The 20,827-nt window shown below is 39.8% G+C and overlaps 1 protein-coding gene across 3 annotated transcripts in view; it reads right to left on the bottom strand.

Moving 5' to 3' along the window:
• CSMD3 (CUB and Sushi multiple domains 3) overlaps positions 1-20,827 on the bottom strand; it is a 601,007-nt gene that overhangs the window by 449,709 nt on the left and 130,471 nt on the right. For all 3 annotated transcript variants that reach the window (XM_028736265.2, XM_028736266.2, XM_028736267.2), the window contains exon 3: positions 5,857-5,969. In XM_028736265.2, coding sequence (XP_028592098.2) covers positions 5,857-5,969 — 113 coding nt within the window. The remainder of the gene's footprint in view (positions 1-5,856; positions 5,970-20,827) is intronic.

The following is a 20,827-nucleotide window of genomic DNA, read 5'->3' as shown; positions in this document are numbered from 1 at the left end:
GAAGGTAGCAGAATGGAAGTTAACTAGGACACAAATAAATTGCACCACGAACAAATGTAGATGCTGGGTTTTCTAAGAAAATTGCATTCCTTAACTGATAGATTAAGGCCATATATTGCCCTGTTTGCTCCCTTTTGAAAACTATTTTAAATGAGAATTTTTGTTTCCATGTTTTATTTCTAAAAAGTAAAGCTACTTTCATAATGGGTGCAGGGGAGAGAAAACATTGGGAAATAAGATCAATAGTAGTTGGACAACTTCAGCCGCTACGTGCACAGTGAGGATCTCAGATAAGCAGCTTAGCTGAATTAATTTTTTGGCTGCAGTGTGTCATATGAGGTATGTGGGATTTTGTGGCCAGATGCCAAAATTACAGATGAATGGTGTTTCCTTCAAGACATGCCAATCAGGTAGGGAACCATGAATGGGAACTTTGCCTACAGCTGCTTCATAACAGCACCATTGATGCTTTCAGCCCCCATTAGTAATCTTACCCTCTGAAGTTGATCCTTTTTCATCTAGTTTCATCTCATTTGCTGTCCCCATTCTCCTTATGTTGCCAAAGCTAAAGAATTATTTCCCTGAAGAAGCACTGAGGAATTATTTTGATTACATGACTGGTCTGTTAGCAATCTGCTGAAGCACAGACCTGGTACCAAACCTGGTATTGATTTTCTAAGGCACAACAACAACAACAAAAAGTTCCCCATTGGGTGCAGAAAATTGGCTTTGGCATTGCAGATTTAGTTTCTTTTGAGTGACAGGGTGGACTTGATTTTCAGTTTCTTTCTCTCTCTGTGTGTGGGTAGATAAACAGATAGATAGATAGATAGATAGATAGATAGATAGATAGATAGATAGATGATGGATAGATAGGTACAGGGTCGGATTTAGGTTTGATGAGGCCCTAAGCTACTGAAGGTAATGGGTCCCTTTATATTTCCAGCTGCCCTTTGTCAACAACAAATTGTCTCTGTTTTTTGTGTTAAATATATGATATATGGTAATTTATGGACCTAATAGGTATCTAAAGCCATTTGAACATGCAGAATGTAGACACCCTATATATAGAAATGAGCAAACCAGTGATATTTTAGGGAGCAGGCTAGCAGGCTTACATCATAGGAGCCTACAAAACACTGTTGCTCTTTGTAGGTTTTGTTTTATTTGTATTTATCTTATATTTTGGAAATGTACATCCAGTTTCTTTTTTCCTTTAATTTTTTTGGGGGCCCCCAACAGAGTGGGGCCCCAAGCTATAGCTTGTTTAGCTTATACGCAAATCTGGCACTGCATAGATAGATGGATAGATGATACATGCATGCATACATTTACAATATGCAGATTGCAAAAGGAATGATAAAAAATGGCAACAAGCTTAGGCAAAGTCCCAAAGCCAATCAGTACAAACTACTCCACAGTGGAGCACACCTTTTCTGAGGAAACAAAGGATCTAAATTACTGTTTCCTATCCTCCATTCCATCCTCTAATTCAGAAAACAAAATGCCATAAGAATATAGGAAGCTTTCTCAATCCGTTGGTCCATCTGAGCAACCCTTTAATTATTGAGCAACCCTTTAATTATTATTATTTTTTAATTTTTGCCTGGGCATAAGGTCATCAGGTTCAAAGAAATGGTAAAATTATTGTGTCTAACCACCATGGACAAGCTACGTGTTCCATTCTCTTATTAATTGAAGAGTTGTCTTATACTATTTCTTTATTGCCATTTTAATGTTCTCTTATATCTCCCTCTGTGAATGCCAGTTGGCCATTGAAGAGTGGACTTAAAACACTATAAATGATATTCATAAATAAATTCTGAACATGTGTATGGTGTGATCCCACTCTCTCATCATGGCATGAATTGGAAATGATCCCACTCTTTCATCTATACACATATCCATTGTAATTTGTGAAGCAGATTCATTCTTGAATATTTACTAGGAACTACCTGCATTAGGTTACCACAATATATGAGTGCTCATTTTGTCCCACAAGGACTTTACTCAAAAAAATTTAATTCACATTGCTACATTGCTCATGCATACATAGTCAAGCACAACTGGCTATTGTTCTAAGACTTGCCTTTTCTATTCTTATTAGAATTCTGAACTTTAATAGGCAGTCAAAACATAGTTCAGTGACTATTTGTTCAGATATTTAGTACCAACTTACAAAAATCTAGCTGGGAAATGTATCCTGGTACATTTTAATTACAGTGGTGCCTCGCAAGACGAAAAGAATCCGTTCTGCGAGTCTCTTCGTCTTGCGGTTTTTTCGGCTTGCGAAGCAAGCCCATTAGCGGCTTAGCGGATTAGTGCTATTAGCGGCTTAGCGGGCTTAGCGGATCAGCTGATAAGCGGCTTAGCGGCTTAGCGGATCAGCTGTTAAGCGGCTTAGCGGATCAGCTGATAAGCAGCTTAGCTATCAGCTGTTAAGCGGCTTAGCGGATCAGCTGTTAAGCGGCTTAGCGGATCAGCTGATAAGCGGCTTAGCGGCTTGGGAAAAAGGGGGGGGGAGGGGAAAAAAACCTGCAGGAACTCACAAGACATTTTCGTCTTGCGAAGCAAGCCCATAGGAAATTCGTTTTGCGAAGCACCTCCAAAACGGAAAACCCTTTCGTCTAGCGGGTTTTCCGTCTTGCGAGGCATTCGTCTTGCGGGGCACCACTTTATATGAATAATGTTTGATCAACATGATTCAGTAGTTCATTACAGCAGTTTCAGATCCTTCATAACATTACAGAATCAATGGCATTGCAGAGCATTATGTGAAACTTTTCCTGGTATTTTCTTAAGAAATTTCCAACAGATCTTAGACATCCTCTGCCTTCATTCTCCCCACCAAAAGCATATGGATATATGAAGCTGCATTAGATTAAGAACAACCATTGGTCTACTTAGCAAAGGATTGGTTCTTCCTCACTAGATGACCAACAACTGAACCTGGCCACATCTGCATGCAAAGCTTGTTCTTTACCCCACTCTGACGACCTCTTACTTCAAATTGTTGTAGCACTATTATGACAAGAAGCTCTGGTTAAAACCCCAAGGAATGGGATATGTGAAACGCACCCCCCTTGAGAAAATTTGCTAGTCTTGTTGAACCTCATCAATTCATTTGTGCACACACTGTTTGATACAGAGACATTCGAAATGATCACTGCATTCTCTGCACCCTCATAAGTAGCTATGAACTTCCGTCAATGACCTAGAATTCTGACAGGCAGAGAAAGCATCACAAATCCTGCCGGCTCCATTTCAGGGCCTTCTAAGATCAATAAAATAACAAAAAGCCATTTACTACATATCCACTATATCTAAAAAGCACTATAAATAACACATCAATGAGGTTTCTTCCCATCATTTTTTATTCCTTCTATGGCAATTTTGTGTTATATCTATAAAAAGTGATATAGAGAATATGAGAATTCACATTTTATATGAAAATTGGCTTCATAGATAAGACCAAGGGTCGATCTAGTACAGGCATAGGGGCTCCTTTAAAGCCTGAGGGCTACATTGCCTTCTGGGTAATCTTCCAGAGGCCATGCGCTAGCAGTGAGCATGGCCAGAGGCAAAAAGTGGCCAAAGGTATCTATCTATCTATCTATCTATCTATCTATCTATCTATCTCTATCTATCATAGATCTATCTATCTATATCTATCTATCTATCTATCTATCCATCCCCTTGTACAGCCAGCAATTTCTCTCTCCCCGCCCCCCACCCCGGCTTCATCCAGACAAGGCAGAATTGAAGGATATATTCCAGCCAGGAAGATAAACCACTCACTGTGGTGGTGAGGGGGGTAGGAAGAGGGTATGTGGCTGGGGATGGCGTGTTATGTATGGAAATCCCTGAAGGTCATATTTGGAGAGGCACAATTGCCTCCTGGACCTGAAGTTCCCCACCCTGAGGTTTAGCACAACACTCTGTTCAGGGTGGCCAGCCAAAGGCATCTAAGAGGGCGTGTAGTTGTTGCCCTGTTGTTTCCTCCCCAGTGTCCTGAGGTATTTTGCCTTTGCATGTAGAGTTTCCTTCCTACTATGTAGCTATTGGTAGACCTATATTCCATAAATTTGGAGTCTTAAAGCCATCTAAGCTAGCAACCTTCACTGTGGCACTGAACCCTAGCAGGGTGATGAAGTGACCCTTCAATTAGAACTACCCCTGCAAATTGCTCCTAATTTGAACTGCCAATGACATTTCACCTGAAGAGGAATTCAAAGTGACATTGATGGTGGGATTTCAAGGGAGTTTTAAACGATGGGCGAAATTCTAAGGGGGAGTCTCTCACATCCTTGCTGCAGAACAATTACAGCAAACAAACAGATGGTGTCACTGGAATACCACAGTGTCCTTTGATGAGGTATATAAGTAAATGCGGTTTCTGAAAACAATGTCACGTTAAAGCTGTGCTTTATGCCTTATCTCTTGCTTGAAGGAACAAGACCCAAAAACCTACAGCAGGACTGCTCTTTAACTCATTTCCTCTACTTCTTGACAATGTTGAACAGTTGTTTACAAGTTAAATGGAAATCTATTCAGTACTTGCTACCTGTTTAATTACAATGAAAGAGACTCGCTAAGAACAAAGTAATATCATGCTATCCAAATAGAATGGCAATCACAGAGATTCCTGCTGTGCGTTATAAGCTGCTATTTTGCTCTCCTTCTGAGCAGTAATATCTCTCTTGAACACACATGTGCTGACTAAGCTGCATTGCATATCACTGGACTACTAGAAGTGGAAAAGATGGATCAAAGTGAAATTAATTTCACTCTATTCCAGAACTAATCTAATTTGAAAGAGGCCTGTAAAGAACAGTGGATTATGTCTGACTAAATTCTCTTTCTAGGGATAGGGTGGACAAGCTGCCATGTCTCATAGATGGATATGTGCAGTAATCACCTGTTAGCTTGAAAGAATAAAATGATTTAAGCATGAGAGGCACTTGGCTTTCCAAAGAGCTCCTTTGTTTGTTTGTTTATTACATATATTATCCTGACTCTCTTCCAGGATGGAATTCAAGCAGCATGTCGGACAGTTTCCCACCCCAGCAATGGCCAGATCGTGACCTTTGCTTCAGGAAGAGCATATACCCCAAGAGTCAATGGTTCTTCAGCAAACTAAATTAGGCCAATTAATGTCAATGGTCTGAGTATAACTTAAAGGCAAAGGTAAATTGAACCCTGACCGTTAGGTCCAGTCGTGGATGACTCTGGGGTTGCGGCGCTCATCTCGCTTAACTGGCCAAGGTATCTGGCGTACAGCTTCCGGGTCATGTGGCCAGCATGACTAAGCCACTTCTGGCGAACCAGAGCAGCACACGGAAATGCTGTTTATCTTCCCGCTGGAGTGGTACCTATTTATCTACTTGCACTTTGACATGCTTTTGAATTGCTAGGTTGGCAGGAGCAGGGACCGAGCAACGGGAGCTCACCCCGTCGCGGGGAATCGAACCGCCAACCTTCTGATTGGCAAGCCCTAGGCTCTGTAGTTTAGACCACTGTGCCACCCGCATCCCTAAGTATAACTTAGTTGACTACTATCCCCTGTTTCATCAAAGTGTGCGTGTAGGCTTTCAAACTCTCTTCCCAGATTGTGAGCTTGTTAGCTGCATGGGGTGCAGTTATCCATATGACTGAGACAGAAAATATTGTCTTACATTTGCCCTTACTGTCATTTGCCCTCATTTGCCCAAACAATTGCCCTTGCTTGTCTTCTGTTGAATCCAAGAGACACGGCACTGCACTGAAATTGCTAGTTGCTACATTCCTTTTTAAAAAATAATTTATTGGAGGGTATCTGATGCAGTTCTAGCATGTGTATTGATTACATTATCTTACCTTCATAATATACTTTAAATCCATGGGCACTCACTGCAAAGTCACTGGTCAATCGTAGTGAAAATACAGATTTTGTACTGGTAATAGGTGGAGGGAGGTGAAATCCCGTTAACCTAGGGGGAAAAAACATTTATTAATTTTGCCACAAATGAATAAATAAACCAGATTATTTCATACTTTCTTATCTTGAGTTGTATATAAAATATTACATTATACAGCTTAGATTTTAAAGAAGGATGTCCTGTTGGGAAGCCATGTAAACCTATGAATGTTTCCTTTGGGAAAGTCAGGTGAGACCTACTAACCAAGATAAATACAATTAAGCAGGAAGAAAATGTAGTTCTTTGTAAATATTTTAAGGAAAGCCTAGAAATTCATACTGGTCGTACAAATACCTATTCTCTTGTTAGCTGTCCACATGGATGGCTTATGCATGGAGGGTAAGTGGTACCTAGGTGATACCTAAATATGAAAAATACTCTCTTATTTTAAAAGTTTGAAAGCCACGGGATATGTGAAGCAACCATTTGTCTGTTTGTAAAGCACTGGGAGTTTTGAAACAGTCAGGGTGCCTCATTCCCAGCCCAAACTACAGAAGCAGCTAGGAGAGAATAGATGTATGTGTGGGGGAGAGAGAGACAAACACTCCCAAACTCTAACCTGTTCATCTTTTTCTAAGTTATGTTTAATGGTGATTCTGCAGTTATCTCTGTTGGGCTTGAAGAGTCTGTTCTGCTGTGTTTGTTTTTTCTGGATGATGATAATGATGATGACAATTTGTGTTTTAATGATTGTTATCATTTAGCCTGTTAGCTATCTTGGATGTTTTAAATGTAGAACAATGGGGCATGAATATTTTAATAATGAATGCATGGTTAAATAAATTGTCTGCTAAGCTGCCTCTGGATCACCAAGCCTACTTTTTCTGGGTTCCTGGATAAAGATAGGCTCATACAGTTGGAAATAATAATAATAATAATAATAATAATAATAATAATAATAATAATAATAATTCTTTATTTATACCCCGCCCTCCCCGGCCAGAGCCAGGCTCAGGACAGCTAACACCAGTAAAATCACAATAAAAACATAATATGGGAGGGGGGAAAAAAACAATTTAAAATATGGGTTAAAATACAATTTAAAATGCAGCCTCATTTTAATAGTAGCCCGTAGTTCAAAACCATAAGGGGAGGGAAACACAAGGGTCAGACTGAGTCCAAACAAAGGCCAGGTGGAACAGCTCTGTCTTGCAGGCCCTGCGGTAAGATGTCAAGTCCCGCAGGGCCCTAGTCTCTTGTGACAGAGCTTTCCACCAAGTCGGGGCCAGTACTGAAAAGGCCCTGGCCCTAGTTGAGACATACTGGGGTACTTCAGAATTAACAATGAAAGGGGTAAAGCCTCGCCTTCACTATGCCACCTCTCCCACCAGGAGGCATGTGCTATAATACCCAAATGACGTGATTTAAATACGGAGATGAGCATATGTCAGAAGTGATGGGCTACAACCCTCATCACCCCTGACCACTGGCCGTGATGGCAGGAGCTGATAATAGAATCATAGAACTGTAGAGTCGGAAGAGACCCTGAGGATCAACTAGTCCAACCCCCTGCAATGCAGGAATCTCAGCTAAAGCATCCATAACATATGACCATCCAACCTCTGCTTAAAAATCTCCAAGGAAGGAGAGCCCACAACCACCCCAGGGAGATTGTTGCACTGTCAAACACATCTTACTGTCAGTTTTCCCTGGTGTTTAGTGGGAATCTCCTTTCTAAACAACATACTGGGAGCAACATCTGCATTGCCACAGTTTCCCCATTACTGCCCCAAATATAAGCTATGCACGCTAAGCTAGAAATATTCCATTCTTTCCATATATATCTGTTTTGACTTTCATTGTTAACATCACAGAAGTTACTTGGAAGTATTAAAAAGCAACTACAACAGCACACAATTCTGGCACTTTAATCTTGAATATACCTAGAAGATTTATGTATAATCCTCTACCCCTCTCCAATACCTTGCTGCCCTGCCTAATAAAATCTGAAGGGGAAGAAAGGGAAGAGAGAGCACAAAGAAAGCTATTTTGCACTCTCACAGTTATATGAGCAAGTGACTTGTACCATAAAATTGTTCCAAATGATTTATTTAACGAGTTAAATACAATAAAAGTCAGGCATTTCCATCTGCTTCGTGCTTTAACCAATACCCCTGTGCTATTTTAATTTTAGCCTTGACTGAAGAAGTGGCTGATATGGAGAGAGGGTTATTCTCTGAACTGGCTACTGTTGCATACTGCATGTAATGTAATGCCAGGAAAAAACAAAGGTCCCTGTAATAAGCAGCAAAACAACATTAACATGACAAGATTCATTGTATCCTAAAGCTAGAAATGTGAAAAAGCAACACCCTATCTTGAACATTTCTCCTTCAGGCCCAGAATATCATTGGAATTTTTTTTATTATTCAAAGCCATTCTACAATTTGTCTAGGAGACAGTTCATATATTATATAAAAGCATGGCGGGGATTGTGGATGATTTGTGGTTGTCTTCATTACCAACCTCTTCAGACAGCCACAATGAGATGTGAGTTCCCAAAAAACAATCTATAGTTCACAAATCACACATGTGGACTAATCTGGATTATCATCTCTTGGTTTAGTAAATCAAACTGTGAATGAGGTTTATGGGGGTGTATGCAAACCATTTGTGGTGACGTCAAACAGACTAAGACCTCTTCAGTTATCTATAGTTTCCTAAGATATGCTTGCCTGCATGTAGCAAGTAGATGACTCTTGCAAGTGCTACACCACACAGTGCAGAAGTAGCATGGGAAGAAGAAGCTCAAGTTGCTAATGCTTCTTTTCTGGCTTTTCTGGCCAAATTTACAACAGCCATGATGTTAGTCCTCTTCCAATGTTAATACTTGTGCAGCACGGACAGTGGCTGGTGTTGATTCCAAATGTAGTCCAAAACTTCTGGAGGGCACCACATTGGGGAAGGCTGATGGTAGATTTTTGGACAGCACATCAGACTGGAGCAGGGATGGGGAACCTCTGGTCATTGTACCATATATAATGGCAAGTGTAGGGCAGGTAGATAGCAGCCAATGAATCCAATTGAGAGCCCTCCAACTGTGCATTAGCATGGGAGAGTTGAAGCCTGCCAAAATATACTTTATCATTAACATATATGCACTTAGGGTGTTGCTAAGTGAAAAGTGAGGCTCAAATTCATCAGTGTTATTATCGATGCTCATATGCAGTGATTCTTCCATGCTTTTAAAATTTCAATTTTTATTTTTTTTAATGCACTGGTGTGGAGAAAATTATCCCGCATTATTGCTTCATAGTTTAAAATGGACTTTTCTCCATAAGAATAAAGTCTCATAATCATTGGTTCATCTACATATTAAGTAAATGAGACAAATGACACAATTCTGGATTGTACTTTCAGGGTACAGATATGTGTAGTGGGGTTTTTCAAATACATCCTTGTGTGTTAAAACAGGCACACCGGCAGAAAGGGACTGAGTGTTTCCCTCCCCTTGATTTGCTAGTTTGTTTTGTGCAGAGAGATATTACACGGGGGGTGGGGGGGCATTTGGAAACATGACCTCCCTGTCTGTTGTTTGAAGTGGTACACTCTAGAATTCTCAATCTACCATCTTGTTCTGCATAAGAGCAAAACCAATCTCAACCAAGAAATTCAATTTCATTCAGATTTGAAGGCTATAATACTGGGAGTTGTCAACTGCCATACTTAGAGGAAAATATGTGCCCACAGAGTCTCTACCCAGTGCCGTTTTGACAGCTCCACAGACATTCTCTCTGCCTATCACCACCTGATGGGCAATTGGAACATTCACTAAGAGTCAGCATGAAAAACTGAATTGGCATGGTGAAAAAAGAGAACTTTCAGCAAGCATAAGCCTTCAGTGATTGTGTGTGTCTTCCATCATATTCCATGATTTCTCCTTTGACAAAAATCTCATCTCTGTCCTGGAAGACTTCCAGTTTTGCCCCTGTTGAGATTTAAAAAGCCAAGCACCAAGAGATAACATAACTGGCACTCCATATGGTCCTCTGATACCATACTGCAAGCCCCTTGCAAACTGCTTTAAAAAGAGAGAGAGAAGAGAAATCCATAACAAAAAATATATAAGATGGCCTGTTTTTTCATGATATATTTCTGTTCCGTTTTAAATAAACAACAGTGTGACGGGGTGCCCGTAGTCTTTCTGTCTCACTTGCACAGAGCTACTCGTGAAAGTCTGGTGGCACTGGTAGCAAAAGATGCCAGAAGTAATTGCCATGGCAACAAAGGAACCATGTGACACATGCAGCATATCATGGGAGAACTATCTTACATAATGGTTAGCAGATGCTTTGGTAGCCTGCCATAAGCCTTCCTCCTTTGCAGTTGGATTCTTCTGTTCCTCTGCCCTTTCATAAAGATGGTAAACAATACAGTGGTACCTCGCAAGACGAATGCCTCGCAAGACAAAAAACTCGCTAGACGAAAGGGTTTTTTGTTTTTTGAGCTGCTTCGCAAGACGATTTTCCCTATGGGCTTGCTTCGCAAGACGGAAACATCTTGCAAGTTTGTTTCCTTTTTCTTAACACCGTTAATACAGTTGCGACTTGACTTCGAGGAGCAACTCATAGAACGCGGTGTGGTAGCCTTTTTTTGAGGTTTTTAAAGCTTTTTGAGGTTTTTGAAGCTTTTCCAAAACTTTCCCGACACCGTGCTTCACAAGACGAAAAAAATCGCAAGACAACAAAACTCACGGAACGAATTAATTTCGTATTGCGAGGCACCACTGTAATGTGATCATAAGAAGTCAGGGGCTTGCCTCACTGGATCACACAAGAGTTCCACCTAGTCCAGCCTTATGCTCCCAACAGTGACTACTGAGATGCTGCTGCAAGATCACAAACAGGGCATGAAGGCCATCCACTGTTGTTCTTCACCATCTGATGCTCAGATGTTTCATTTACAAAGCATGGCTAACAGCCAATGATAAACGTAGCCTTCATAAATTTGTCTCTTCTTTTTTTATTATTTTAAAAATAATGGATATTATCACATCATGAGATTCTAAAAAATTACAGAATGAAATCATTCCAGATCATTTGTGTTTTGTTTTGGGGCTGCAAAATGGTTGCTCCTTGTTTAAGAGGCTGTTCTGGCCAGGAGAGTAAAAACTTCAACTAATTCTTCTTCTTCTTCTTCTTCTTCTTCTTCTTCTTCTTCTTCTTCAAATTTGTATACCATGCTTCAACCAAAGATCACAGGGCAGTTCACAACATAAAAAAATACAACATGAGAACACAAAATACATAACAAAACAGCTGTTGAGTGGGTGGATGTGGTTTGGGGAAAATGGCAAAGCAGTAAGATTTGCAACTGAGCAAAGATTTGAGGCTAAGTATCCTTGGTCAAAGTCTGGCACCAGCCAATATACCTTGCTGGCTCTCAAATATTCCTTGATTGCAGACTCACATTTGTTTTGCTCCTCCTGGAGTACAGCTGGGCTTTACTGATGAATGAATGCTTCCTATATGTTTATAATCACTTTCAAATGTTCTCATCATTCACAAAGTAACATTTAGTAAGCAGCACTTCTAAAAATACTGTTGCACAATCTCCAGAAAAACCTTAGCAGCAATTGGTTTTCCTGGGCATAGCCAATTATAAATGACTAGGCATGAGTCAGGTATTTTTATGTATCCACAATCATTGAAATCAAATAATGAGCTGGCTGAAATTGCTCTTCTACATTTATGCGATTCACTTTTGTCCAGAAAACATATTTTTCATCATGAGGAACTTTCAACTCTTAATTAAAGCACTGACCCATTTCCTCTAAGAAAGATTGTTATACATTGCATGGTTAAGGTCTTGTTTTTGTTTTTACAAAAAATTCAGCAGAATTTGGTGAAACTTTAGGAAATGCTGCGGTTCTGAGAAATTTGGCTAGTGTCATCAAAACACTTCTGGCTTTCTCTCAAAAAGCATCACCTGACAAGAAATCCCCCAAGTCAGTTTGAACATCACTGACAGCCTAATTTCTGTGGCAACTCTACTTGCAATATTCCATCCACTTACTGCCAGAAACTTCAGCAAAGTGATTAAACTTAGACGTTGCAGAATTTCATCCTTAGGCTATGATTATAATATGCTTTTCAACCATAGAAACTGTATCAACGTCAGTAGACGTAGGTGCTAAATGCATCCTTCCATAACGTAGAAACTTTAAGTCAATATCCACTGAGACACCTTGAGTTCAATAGGACCCTCCAGTATAGATTATTTTTAAGCTCTAGGAGATGATTCGCTGAAAATCAATTGCATGCAACATTATGTGGTCACTTTAACGAAATTAGAGCAGAGCAAAGAAGTTGTTAGGACTAGTGGGGAAGGGAGGGAATTGTTTTTCTTGGACTGATATAATTTTATGTAAAATATGCTATGTTCCCTCCCTTCCCTTATCCCCCCCCCTTTCTGCTTAATTGGCAGGTCACCTTGGCCTGTAGGCCTCACATTTTCATCAATATTTATTTTCAAAGCTGCACTGAAGTTATGAGGATAAACATTTAATTGCATGTCAAATGAGCATTCTGCTTCCAAACTGGACTCTAAACTCATTAGCCCTTAAGGAAAGATGCACTTTCAATTGCAAGATCAAATTAGAGCAATAGCTTCAAAACTCCTAAGCCAAAATGACGGGAAACAGTCCTGATTTGTCACAGCAAAAGTGCTCCCAGAGAAATTGTTGACATTAGAGTGGAATGATGTACATAAGCTGACAGCCCCTAATGCAGCTGGTAATTGTGGACTCAGTAAAGTACTGTATTTGTAAAATAGAGGCTTGATTACGTAGGGTGAAGCCAGATCATTTTAAAGCAGCTTGCTAAACATATAACACTATTCATCTGCTGTAAGAAAAGGAACTTGAACTACTAGTAAAGCATCACATGTTGGATGTCAAATCACAATTTATTATTTTGGTCCTTTGAAATTGAGCACAGTGGGGTAGAGATGGATTTTGCATTACAAAATAAGGCCCTCCTTAGACATTCGAAATTCAGGTATAGTGAACGTGTGAAGTGGGGGAGGGAAAAGCATTATTACACCCACTGCCCGTACTCTCAACACCCATGCAATGATCCAACCCTCTGCACAGAACACAAGTGCATACAAGCTGTGTGCAAGCTGTACAAACAATCAGAGACTGGACTGCCCATAGACAGCAAATGCATCTACAAGTTGTTGTTTTTATAAGGTTCTTTGTTGTTTTTGCAGCTTCTTTCTGCACAGCTCCAGAGAAGCACTTTGCTGAACTCTTCCTTGCTGTCTAGCACCCTTCAATAGTCTCAATATCAATTTTCTTCTGAATGGGTGGACAATACATCCAGGCTTCTCCTAGCCTCTCCAATAGCCCGTTGCCAGTCCGCCACCTGTCTCAGCTTCAACCTTCTCTCAAAGGTTAGTATCCTCAGACCCTTAACAGCAGTGGTTCAACTGGTGTACTGTGTTCCAGCCAGAATACCCTTCAACCAATTAGATTTGTGGCATATAATTCTCTCACCTCATCAGACCACTTTTCCTTTGCAATGAGTGATCAAGAATTTATGATGATGATGCTGTTCATCATAAGATCTCAGGGCAGTTCGCAGATTTCTACCCAGCTAGCCCATCAGAAGTGAAATTTTTACAGTCCTTTAACACAGTGTAAAAGGAACCCAGCTTCTGAATCCAGTTTTTTGCAACTAAGTAACTGACACCTGACAGCTACCAACAGATGCTTAGTATTTCAAACTTACCATTTCACATAACACCATATGCACAGTAAACTCTTAGGTGCTCTATAGAAAACAAAACTTTCTACCGTGAACACATTTTTAAATATGTGAGAGATTAAGATATTATTATTATTATTATTATTATTATTATTATTATTATTAATTGGATTTATATACCGCCCTATACCCGGAGGTCTCAGGGTGGTTCACATAAAAAATTACAGTATACAAAATAAAAATAAAAGCAAAAACTCAATAATACCCCACAAAAAGAGCCATATTTTATAAGCAAATGTATAAATCTCCCTTGCCCATGCACTGCAATCATGCTAACAATCAGGCCTCTATGCACCTGTAATGAATATATGAAAATAAAGAGACATGCATTGTTTGGACTTTAGACTGTTTGGGGGACACAATATGGGAAAGGACACAATAGAGTAGGGCCCAAACTGGGGAAAACGTATGTGTTATTGAATCTACTGGGGTTTAGACTGACTTATCTTCATTTGGGTACACAATGGCCTTTGTCTATGGATGAGGAATTCAATAAGGTCAGCATCTTGATTTCAGTAACTGAGGCACCATCACATTTGACTGTGAGCAAGAAAACGAAGCTGAAGCTGGAATAGACTGCACAGATGAAATGGGTGGGGTTTTGCAAATGCAAATAGAGTTTCTTTTCAGTGGTTTCTGTAAAATTTGGTGGAAGTATATTCAACTAGGTGCATGGCTGAAGTAGGCAACACTAGCCTGTTGCTCCAAAGACAGTCTCTGGTGCTATTTTCCAGCCTAATTGTGATATTGAGCATGCCTTTAAATTTTCCCCATATGTGTATAGTTGCTATTATGTGGGCACGATGGTCTTGGGATCGTATTGAAAATAACATTTTCCTCCACTTACAAAAGCTCTTCTATTAATAGAAACAAGATAAGAAGAGTGGTCACAACACAGGCAATTTCTCAACTTACTGTATTTCAAGCTTTCATCTACCACACAAATAACTTTAATTTGCTTCTCTGGTGTTCTTAAAATAGACATATGCTAAGTCTGAACTGCTGAAAATAGATAAAATATTTGGAAAGAAAATGTTTGCAGTTAAAGAGTTTTGCATAGGTTTTTCAGCTGTTGAGTTTCAAGCACTTAAGAAAACTGGACTTTGCTTTGGTGGTTCAAGGTAGGTTTTTTCGTGTTGTTTTTGTTTAGAATGAGGCATGAGCTCTGTTAAGTATAATTGTTTATTTGGCGCTAAAATGGGGAATAAAGGTGTATTACGGAAGGCTTTAACATGGGGAAATTCCACTGTAGTATACGAAATGGTCTCTGAACTCCTTGATGGGTTGATCATTAACAATTGTTGTTTTCTGCTAGCTAACATGTGAGTGTTTAACCTTAGATCAGGTGACAAAGATATTTGGTTGCAAATTTCCATTTTGAAATGTTCTCAAGCTCTGTGGAAGCATGGATGTGTAAATGGCTCTCCAGGAAAACAACTCCAGGCAAAATGGAAGATGTAAGGAGGGAGACCTTTGCTTGGAATTATCTTTTATTTCTAAGGTGCTGAGCCAATGCTGGACAGCACAAGAAATTATGTATGAACTTATTTGAATGTATCTTTGATGTTTTTTGTTCTGTTTAAAAGAAAGTTCTACAAGTAAAGTTTTGAATAATATCTAATGGGCCTTGACAATTTTTTATTTTCAAAAGGAGTTAGTTTTTATGCACCCAGTCGCTTCAAGCTGTACCATATTAATATCTGCAAGAAGTACTCCCCTCTACCAACCAAACAATTCGGGGGGGGGGGGCACAACTCTCAAATAATTTTTCATCATTCAAATGAAACTTGAAAAGCCCAAATGAGTGAAGTGTATAGTCTTTCTTCCCTGCCTTATCTTACTCCCATGCAGGAGAACTTCCAAGAGGATATGCTTGCCAGGAATCATGAAGTTTGTAGTTTGAAAACTGCAGCCCTGACAAGAAGGGCTCTGTAGCAGTAGTAATAGTAGTAGAATCCAATTTCAAGTTAGGCCTCACTCCAATCTGATGTAGCTAAACTTTTTGATAGCATGTACAGTCAGTATATCACTTGTCCCTGATAGCGCAATCTTAGATGGGCTGACTCTGGCCCTAACTGTGAAAACAGCAGCGGCCAATCCATCAAGCTGCAACAGAGGGAGAAAAGGGAATCAGGGCTAGTCCATTGGTTCTGCTTAAACATTAGTTATGGTTCATTTCCCTTATCTGTTATTTACCAGTAGCCATTCCATCAGGTTGTGAACTGATTCCCTATCAGTTAGTCATTATTAGAACTTCCTAAGAACTGGCTGAGTTTGCTTCTGCCTGTCCAGCTTCTCCTCCCTCCCTCTCCCCCTTTCCTTTTCTACCATGTCCTTTAAATTATAAACCTGAATGCAGGGACACTAAGTGTTTCCAGCTGAATATCAGGTTTAAAAGGCTTTAAATAAATGAACGCATGTCTAGATGTAGAGCTGGAAAAGGTTCAGAAAAGGTCAACCAAAATTATTGATGGGATGGAGCAACTTAACTAAGAAGAAAGGTTAAAATATTTGGGGCTTTTTAGTTTAGATAAAATGTGATTTAACAGGAGACATCATAGAAGTATATAAAATTATGCAAAGCCTAGAGAAAGTAGAGAAAAGCTTTCAACCTCTGTCATAACACTAGAACTTGTGGTCAACAAATGAAGCTGAACGTTGGAAGATTCAGGACAGACAGAAGAAAATACTGTATTTTTTCGTGTATATGAGTATATTTGCCCCCAAATTTGTAAAGTTTAGAATTGGAGGTTGTCTTACACATGCAATGTTGCAATTATTTCTTCCTTAATTTTGGGCTCAAAAATTAGGGGTCATCTTATACATGGGGTCGTCTTATATGCTGAAAAATACGGTACTTCTTCACAGCGTGCATAGCTGCCACAAGATGGAATCCGCTGCCACAAGAAGTAGTGATGTTCAACTTGGGTGGCTTCAGAAGAGGACTTAAACAATTTCATGGAGAATAATACTACCAATGTGTATGTTCTATCTCCACTGTGAGAGGCACTATATCTCTGAATGGTAGTTGTTGGGAATCACAAGTAGGGAGAGTGTTGTTGAGGACAGATCCTGCTTCAAGGTTTCCCATAGGTTTGCCACTATAAAAAAAGGATGCTGTTGGCATAATCCAGCAGGCTCTGATTATTTTCTTAGTCCAATGTGTGTATAGAATTGCAGACCAGATATAACTTTTTTTTGCAAATGTATAGTGACGTTATAGGTTTCCGAAGTTTAAATACAGATTAGATTAAACCAGAGCTTTTATTTAATCATTTTCTATTGAATACAATTTCTATTTCCCAAAGCTTAAATGTCTTTAGCACAGAGGGAACTGCTTCTCTTTATGACAGGAACAGCTGGGGTTCACTGCAACCCTTGTTATTAGCTAATATTCCCTGCTATTCTATTCTAGATTTAAGTTGATTTTGGCCTTCTGATCTCTGTCAAATCTTTGTTCCACAATAGCTTCAATCCCTGGCACATACAAGACAATGGCATTTGCTTTTTCTTATGACTGAGGTATCAGGCAGGAGATATGATTGCTTAATAAAGTAAGCATTTTAAAAAGGTCAAGGACTGTATCTTGACATCCTCTGCCAAGGAAAAATTATACATTTGTGTGCGGTTCACGCTCATTGACAGTGAAAAGCCCAGCTTCTATTTTCAGTCAGTCCATTCTTGCTTATGCCTCCACTTCAGCTCATCTGCTGAAAAACAAACATTTCCACCCTGTCACTCTGGAACACCAGTAACTCCATAACAGAAATGGGCAGTTCTGTCAATGTCACATGTCTCAGTAACTGAGAATTAATCAGTTGGGTCCTTTGCCTCCTCTTCTTCCTCTTTTTGCAGCTGCAGCCAGGGAATTTCAGTTCTCTTAGGTTCTCATTTTCCCCACCTTAAATTCAGTTCTTCACATTTCTGCAAGCCATTATTATTATTATTATTATTATTATTATTATTATTATTATTATTATTATTCCATTACATTTTTGTCAGCATTTTAGTGTGACTTTCTCCCAATAAACCCATTTTGTATGTAATTTTGACTAATGTGCTTGCTTTCGAAAAACCATTTCCCCCAATACAATGCACGTTCGTACATTATTTTCACTAGCACACCACTTTCCTCTAATATATTCATTTGTAAGAAACATTGTTTAGTTCACCAGAACTGCGTCACAAAATCTACGTAAGTGTGAATTTCAAAGGGCATCTGTATTTTGGAATGATTATGGCTTGGGAAACCCAGCCAGATGGGCAGGGTATAAGTGATAATTTTTTTATTATAAATTCTTCTTCTTCTTCTTCTTCTTCTTCTTCTTCTTCTTCTTCTTCTTCTTCTTCTTCTTCTCCTCCTCCTCCTCCTCCTCCTCCTCCTCCTCCTCCTCCTCCTCCGCCTCCTCCTCCTCCTCCATTGAAGTACATATTAAGTAGTTTCTCATTAAAACAAAAGTGAATTTCTCCTCATCACTACTTGGTACCTTCCAATATCTCACAAATTAAAGTAGAGACAACCTTCTGTTTGAGGTTTTCATATGCTGTTTAATAGCTATTATTTTGGGTGGGGGGAAGTGTTACTGAAAACACGGCCTAAATACATGCTGCCTTAACTTACCTCTTCAGTAGAAGACAAACTCCCCCACACATAAAAAACCTTGCTTGTAGATTTCATTATTTTTGCTTGCAATAGTTTTACAGGGGATTATGATCTTTTCACTTACTTTTTGTACAGCTCCAATTAAACCTTGTGGACGCGGGTGGCGCTGTGGGTTAAAGCCTCAGCGCCTAGGACTTGCCGATCGAAAGGTCGGCGGTTCGAATCCCCGCGGCGGGGTGCGCTCCCGTCGTTCAGTCCCAGCGCCTGCCAACCTAGCAGTTCGAAAGCACTTTCGGGTGCAAGTAGATAAATAGGGACCGCTTACCAGCGGGAAGGTAAACGGCGTTCCGTGTGCTGCACTGGCTCACCAGATGCAGCTTGTCACGCTGGCCACGTGACCCGGAAGTGTCTTCGGACAGCGCTGGCCCCCGGCCTCTTAAGTGAGATGGGCGCACAACCCTAGAGTCTGGCAAGACTGGCTCGTACGGGCAGGGGTACCTTTACCTTTACCTTTAATTAAACCTTGGGGAGATTTTATCAGAGCTATTCCTTGTGATTTTTACCAGAGATAGCATTTTCTGTCTTTGACCTATGGACAGCTTTTAATAGATTTGATTTTTAATAGGTCACTTTCCTTCTCTGCTTCTTTATTCTTTAATTATTCTTGAATGAAGTTCGGACTTCACTATTTCATTTTTAAACACACACCTGTTTTTCCTTTTCTTCTTCTTTTTACATTGGAATTCTCCTGAATCCTCTTTCTTGGATTTTAGACTGATCTCAACTAACCCACGTCTAATATCATAGAAGCCTGTTTCCTGGAATTTACCTTTGGCTCCTGTCATCTTAGATGTAGGTAATTTTAACATTGCTGGAACAGATCTGCATAGATACTCAGCCAACTGTGTCAGACTAATACAATACCATTGAAATAAACTGCATTTAAAAGGCATACAAGTGTATTTTAATTACATTTATTTGAATGAGATTTAGGCGTTTCTCTCTTTGTCTGAGTGTGCTCTTTAGGATTAACAATGAGGATATGATTTATGAACCAGTTTTGTTTTTTTTGTATTTTGTGTGTGTTAAATTACCATCTTTCTCCTGTCAAGATATGAAGTCATTGAATCAATTAATGCATTATTTAAAAATAATGATCATAGGTCAAAGCAGAGCATTCTATAATTGAGTAGTAGCTTTGAACTAAACAAGTAATTACTTGTCAGCCCCTGGTACAATCATTTATATTCCTGATCAAACATAGGTTAAGAAAAAAACAGCCTCTGCCTCATTATGATACTCAAACTTTCATTATATAATGCTACATCTGTCAACTATGAATTTAATTGATTTACAGTGCGTTTGATTTTCTCCTTTTCTTCCTTTTAGCAAAAAACAAGTGTGCTTTTTATGGGTTAATAGAAGTTGAAAGGGGAATGTGCATACATTCTGGTGGATGTTCACAGAAAGTCATGGGAAATATGCAAAACAAAAATAGGAGAAAGAGGGAATTTTGTACAGTGCCCAATCAATACATGAGGTGGAAGTATAGTGGTACCTCAGGTTAAGTACTTAATTCGTTCCGGAGGTCTGTTCTTAACCTGAAACTGTTCTTAAACTGAAACACCACTTTAGCTAATGGGGCCTCGCGCTGCCGCCATGCTGCCAGAGCACGATTTCTGTTCTCATCCTGAAGAAAAGTTCTTAACCCGAGGTAATATTTCTGGGTTAGCGGAGTCTGTAACCTGAAGTGTATGTAACCTGAAGCTTATGTAACCCGAGGTACCACTGTAACATTAAAATTGCAATGGCCATGAATTGTCATAAAGTACTGAGTTCCTCTTTCTCATCTGTAACACAAATTCTTGGCGGAAAGCAAGTGTTGTGTCACCGAACTATGGCACAACTTGCCTCATATTCTGACATCATTGTTGTTGTTGTTTAGTCGTGTCTGACTCTTTGTGACCCCATGAACCAGAGCACGCCAGGCATTTCCGTCTTCCACTGTCTCTCGCAGTTTGGTCAGACTCATGTTTGTAGCTTCAAGAACACTGTCCAACCATCTCGTCCTCTGTCGTCCCCTTCTCCTTGTGCCCTCAATCTTTCCCAACATCAGGGTCTTTTCCAGGGAGTCTTCTCTTCTCATGAAGTGGCCAAAGTATTGGAGCCTCAGCTTCACGATCTGTCCTTCCAGTGAGCACTCAGGGCTGATTTCCTTAAGAATGGATGCGTTTGATCTTCTTGCAGTCCATGGGACTCTCAAGAGTCTCCTCCAGCACCATAATTCAAAAGCATCAATTCTTCGGTGATCAGCCTTTTTTATGGTCCAGCTCTCACTTCCATACATCACTACTGGGAAAACCATGGCTTTAACTATACGGACCTTTGTCGGCAAGGTGATGTCTCTGCTTTTTAAGATGCTGTCTAGGTTTGCCATCGCCTTTCTCCCAAGGAGCAGGCGTCTTTTAATTCTGACATCATTACACTATGCATTTCCT

This window comes from Podarcis muralis, chromosome 8 (assembly GCF_964188315.1).
Source record: "Podarcis muralis chromosome 8, rPodMur119.hap1.1, whole genome shotgun sequence".
Lineage (NCBI taxonomy): Eukaryota > Metazoa > Chordata > Lepidosauria > Squamata > Lacertidae > Podarcis > Podarcis muralis.
This window is presented reverse-complemented; position numbering and strand designations above follow the sequence as displayed.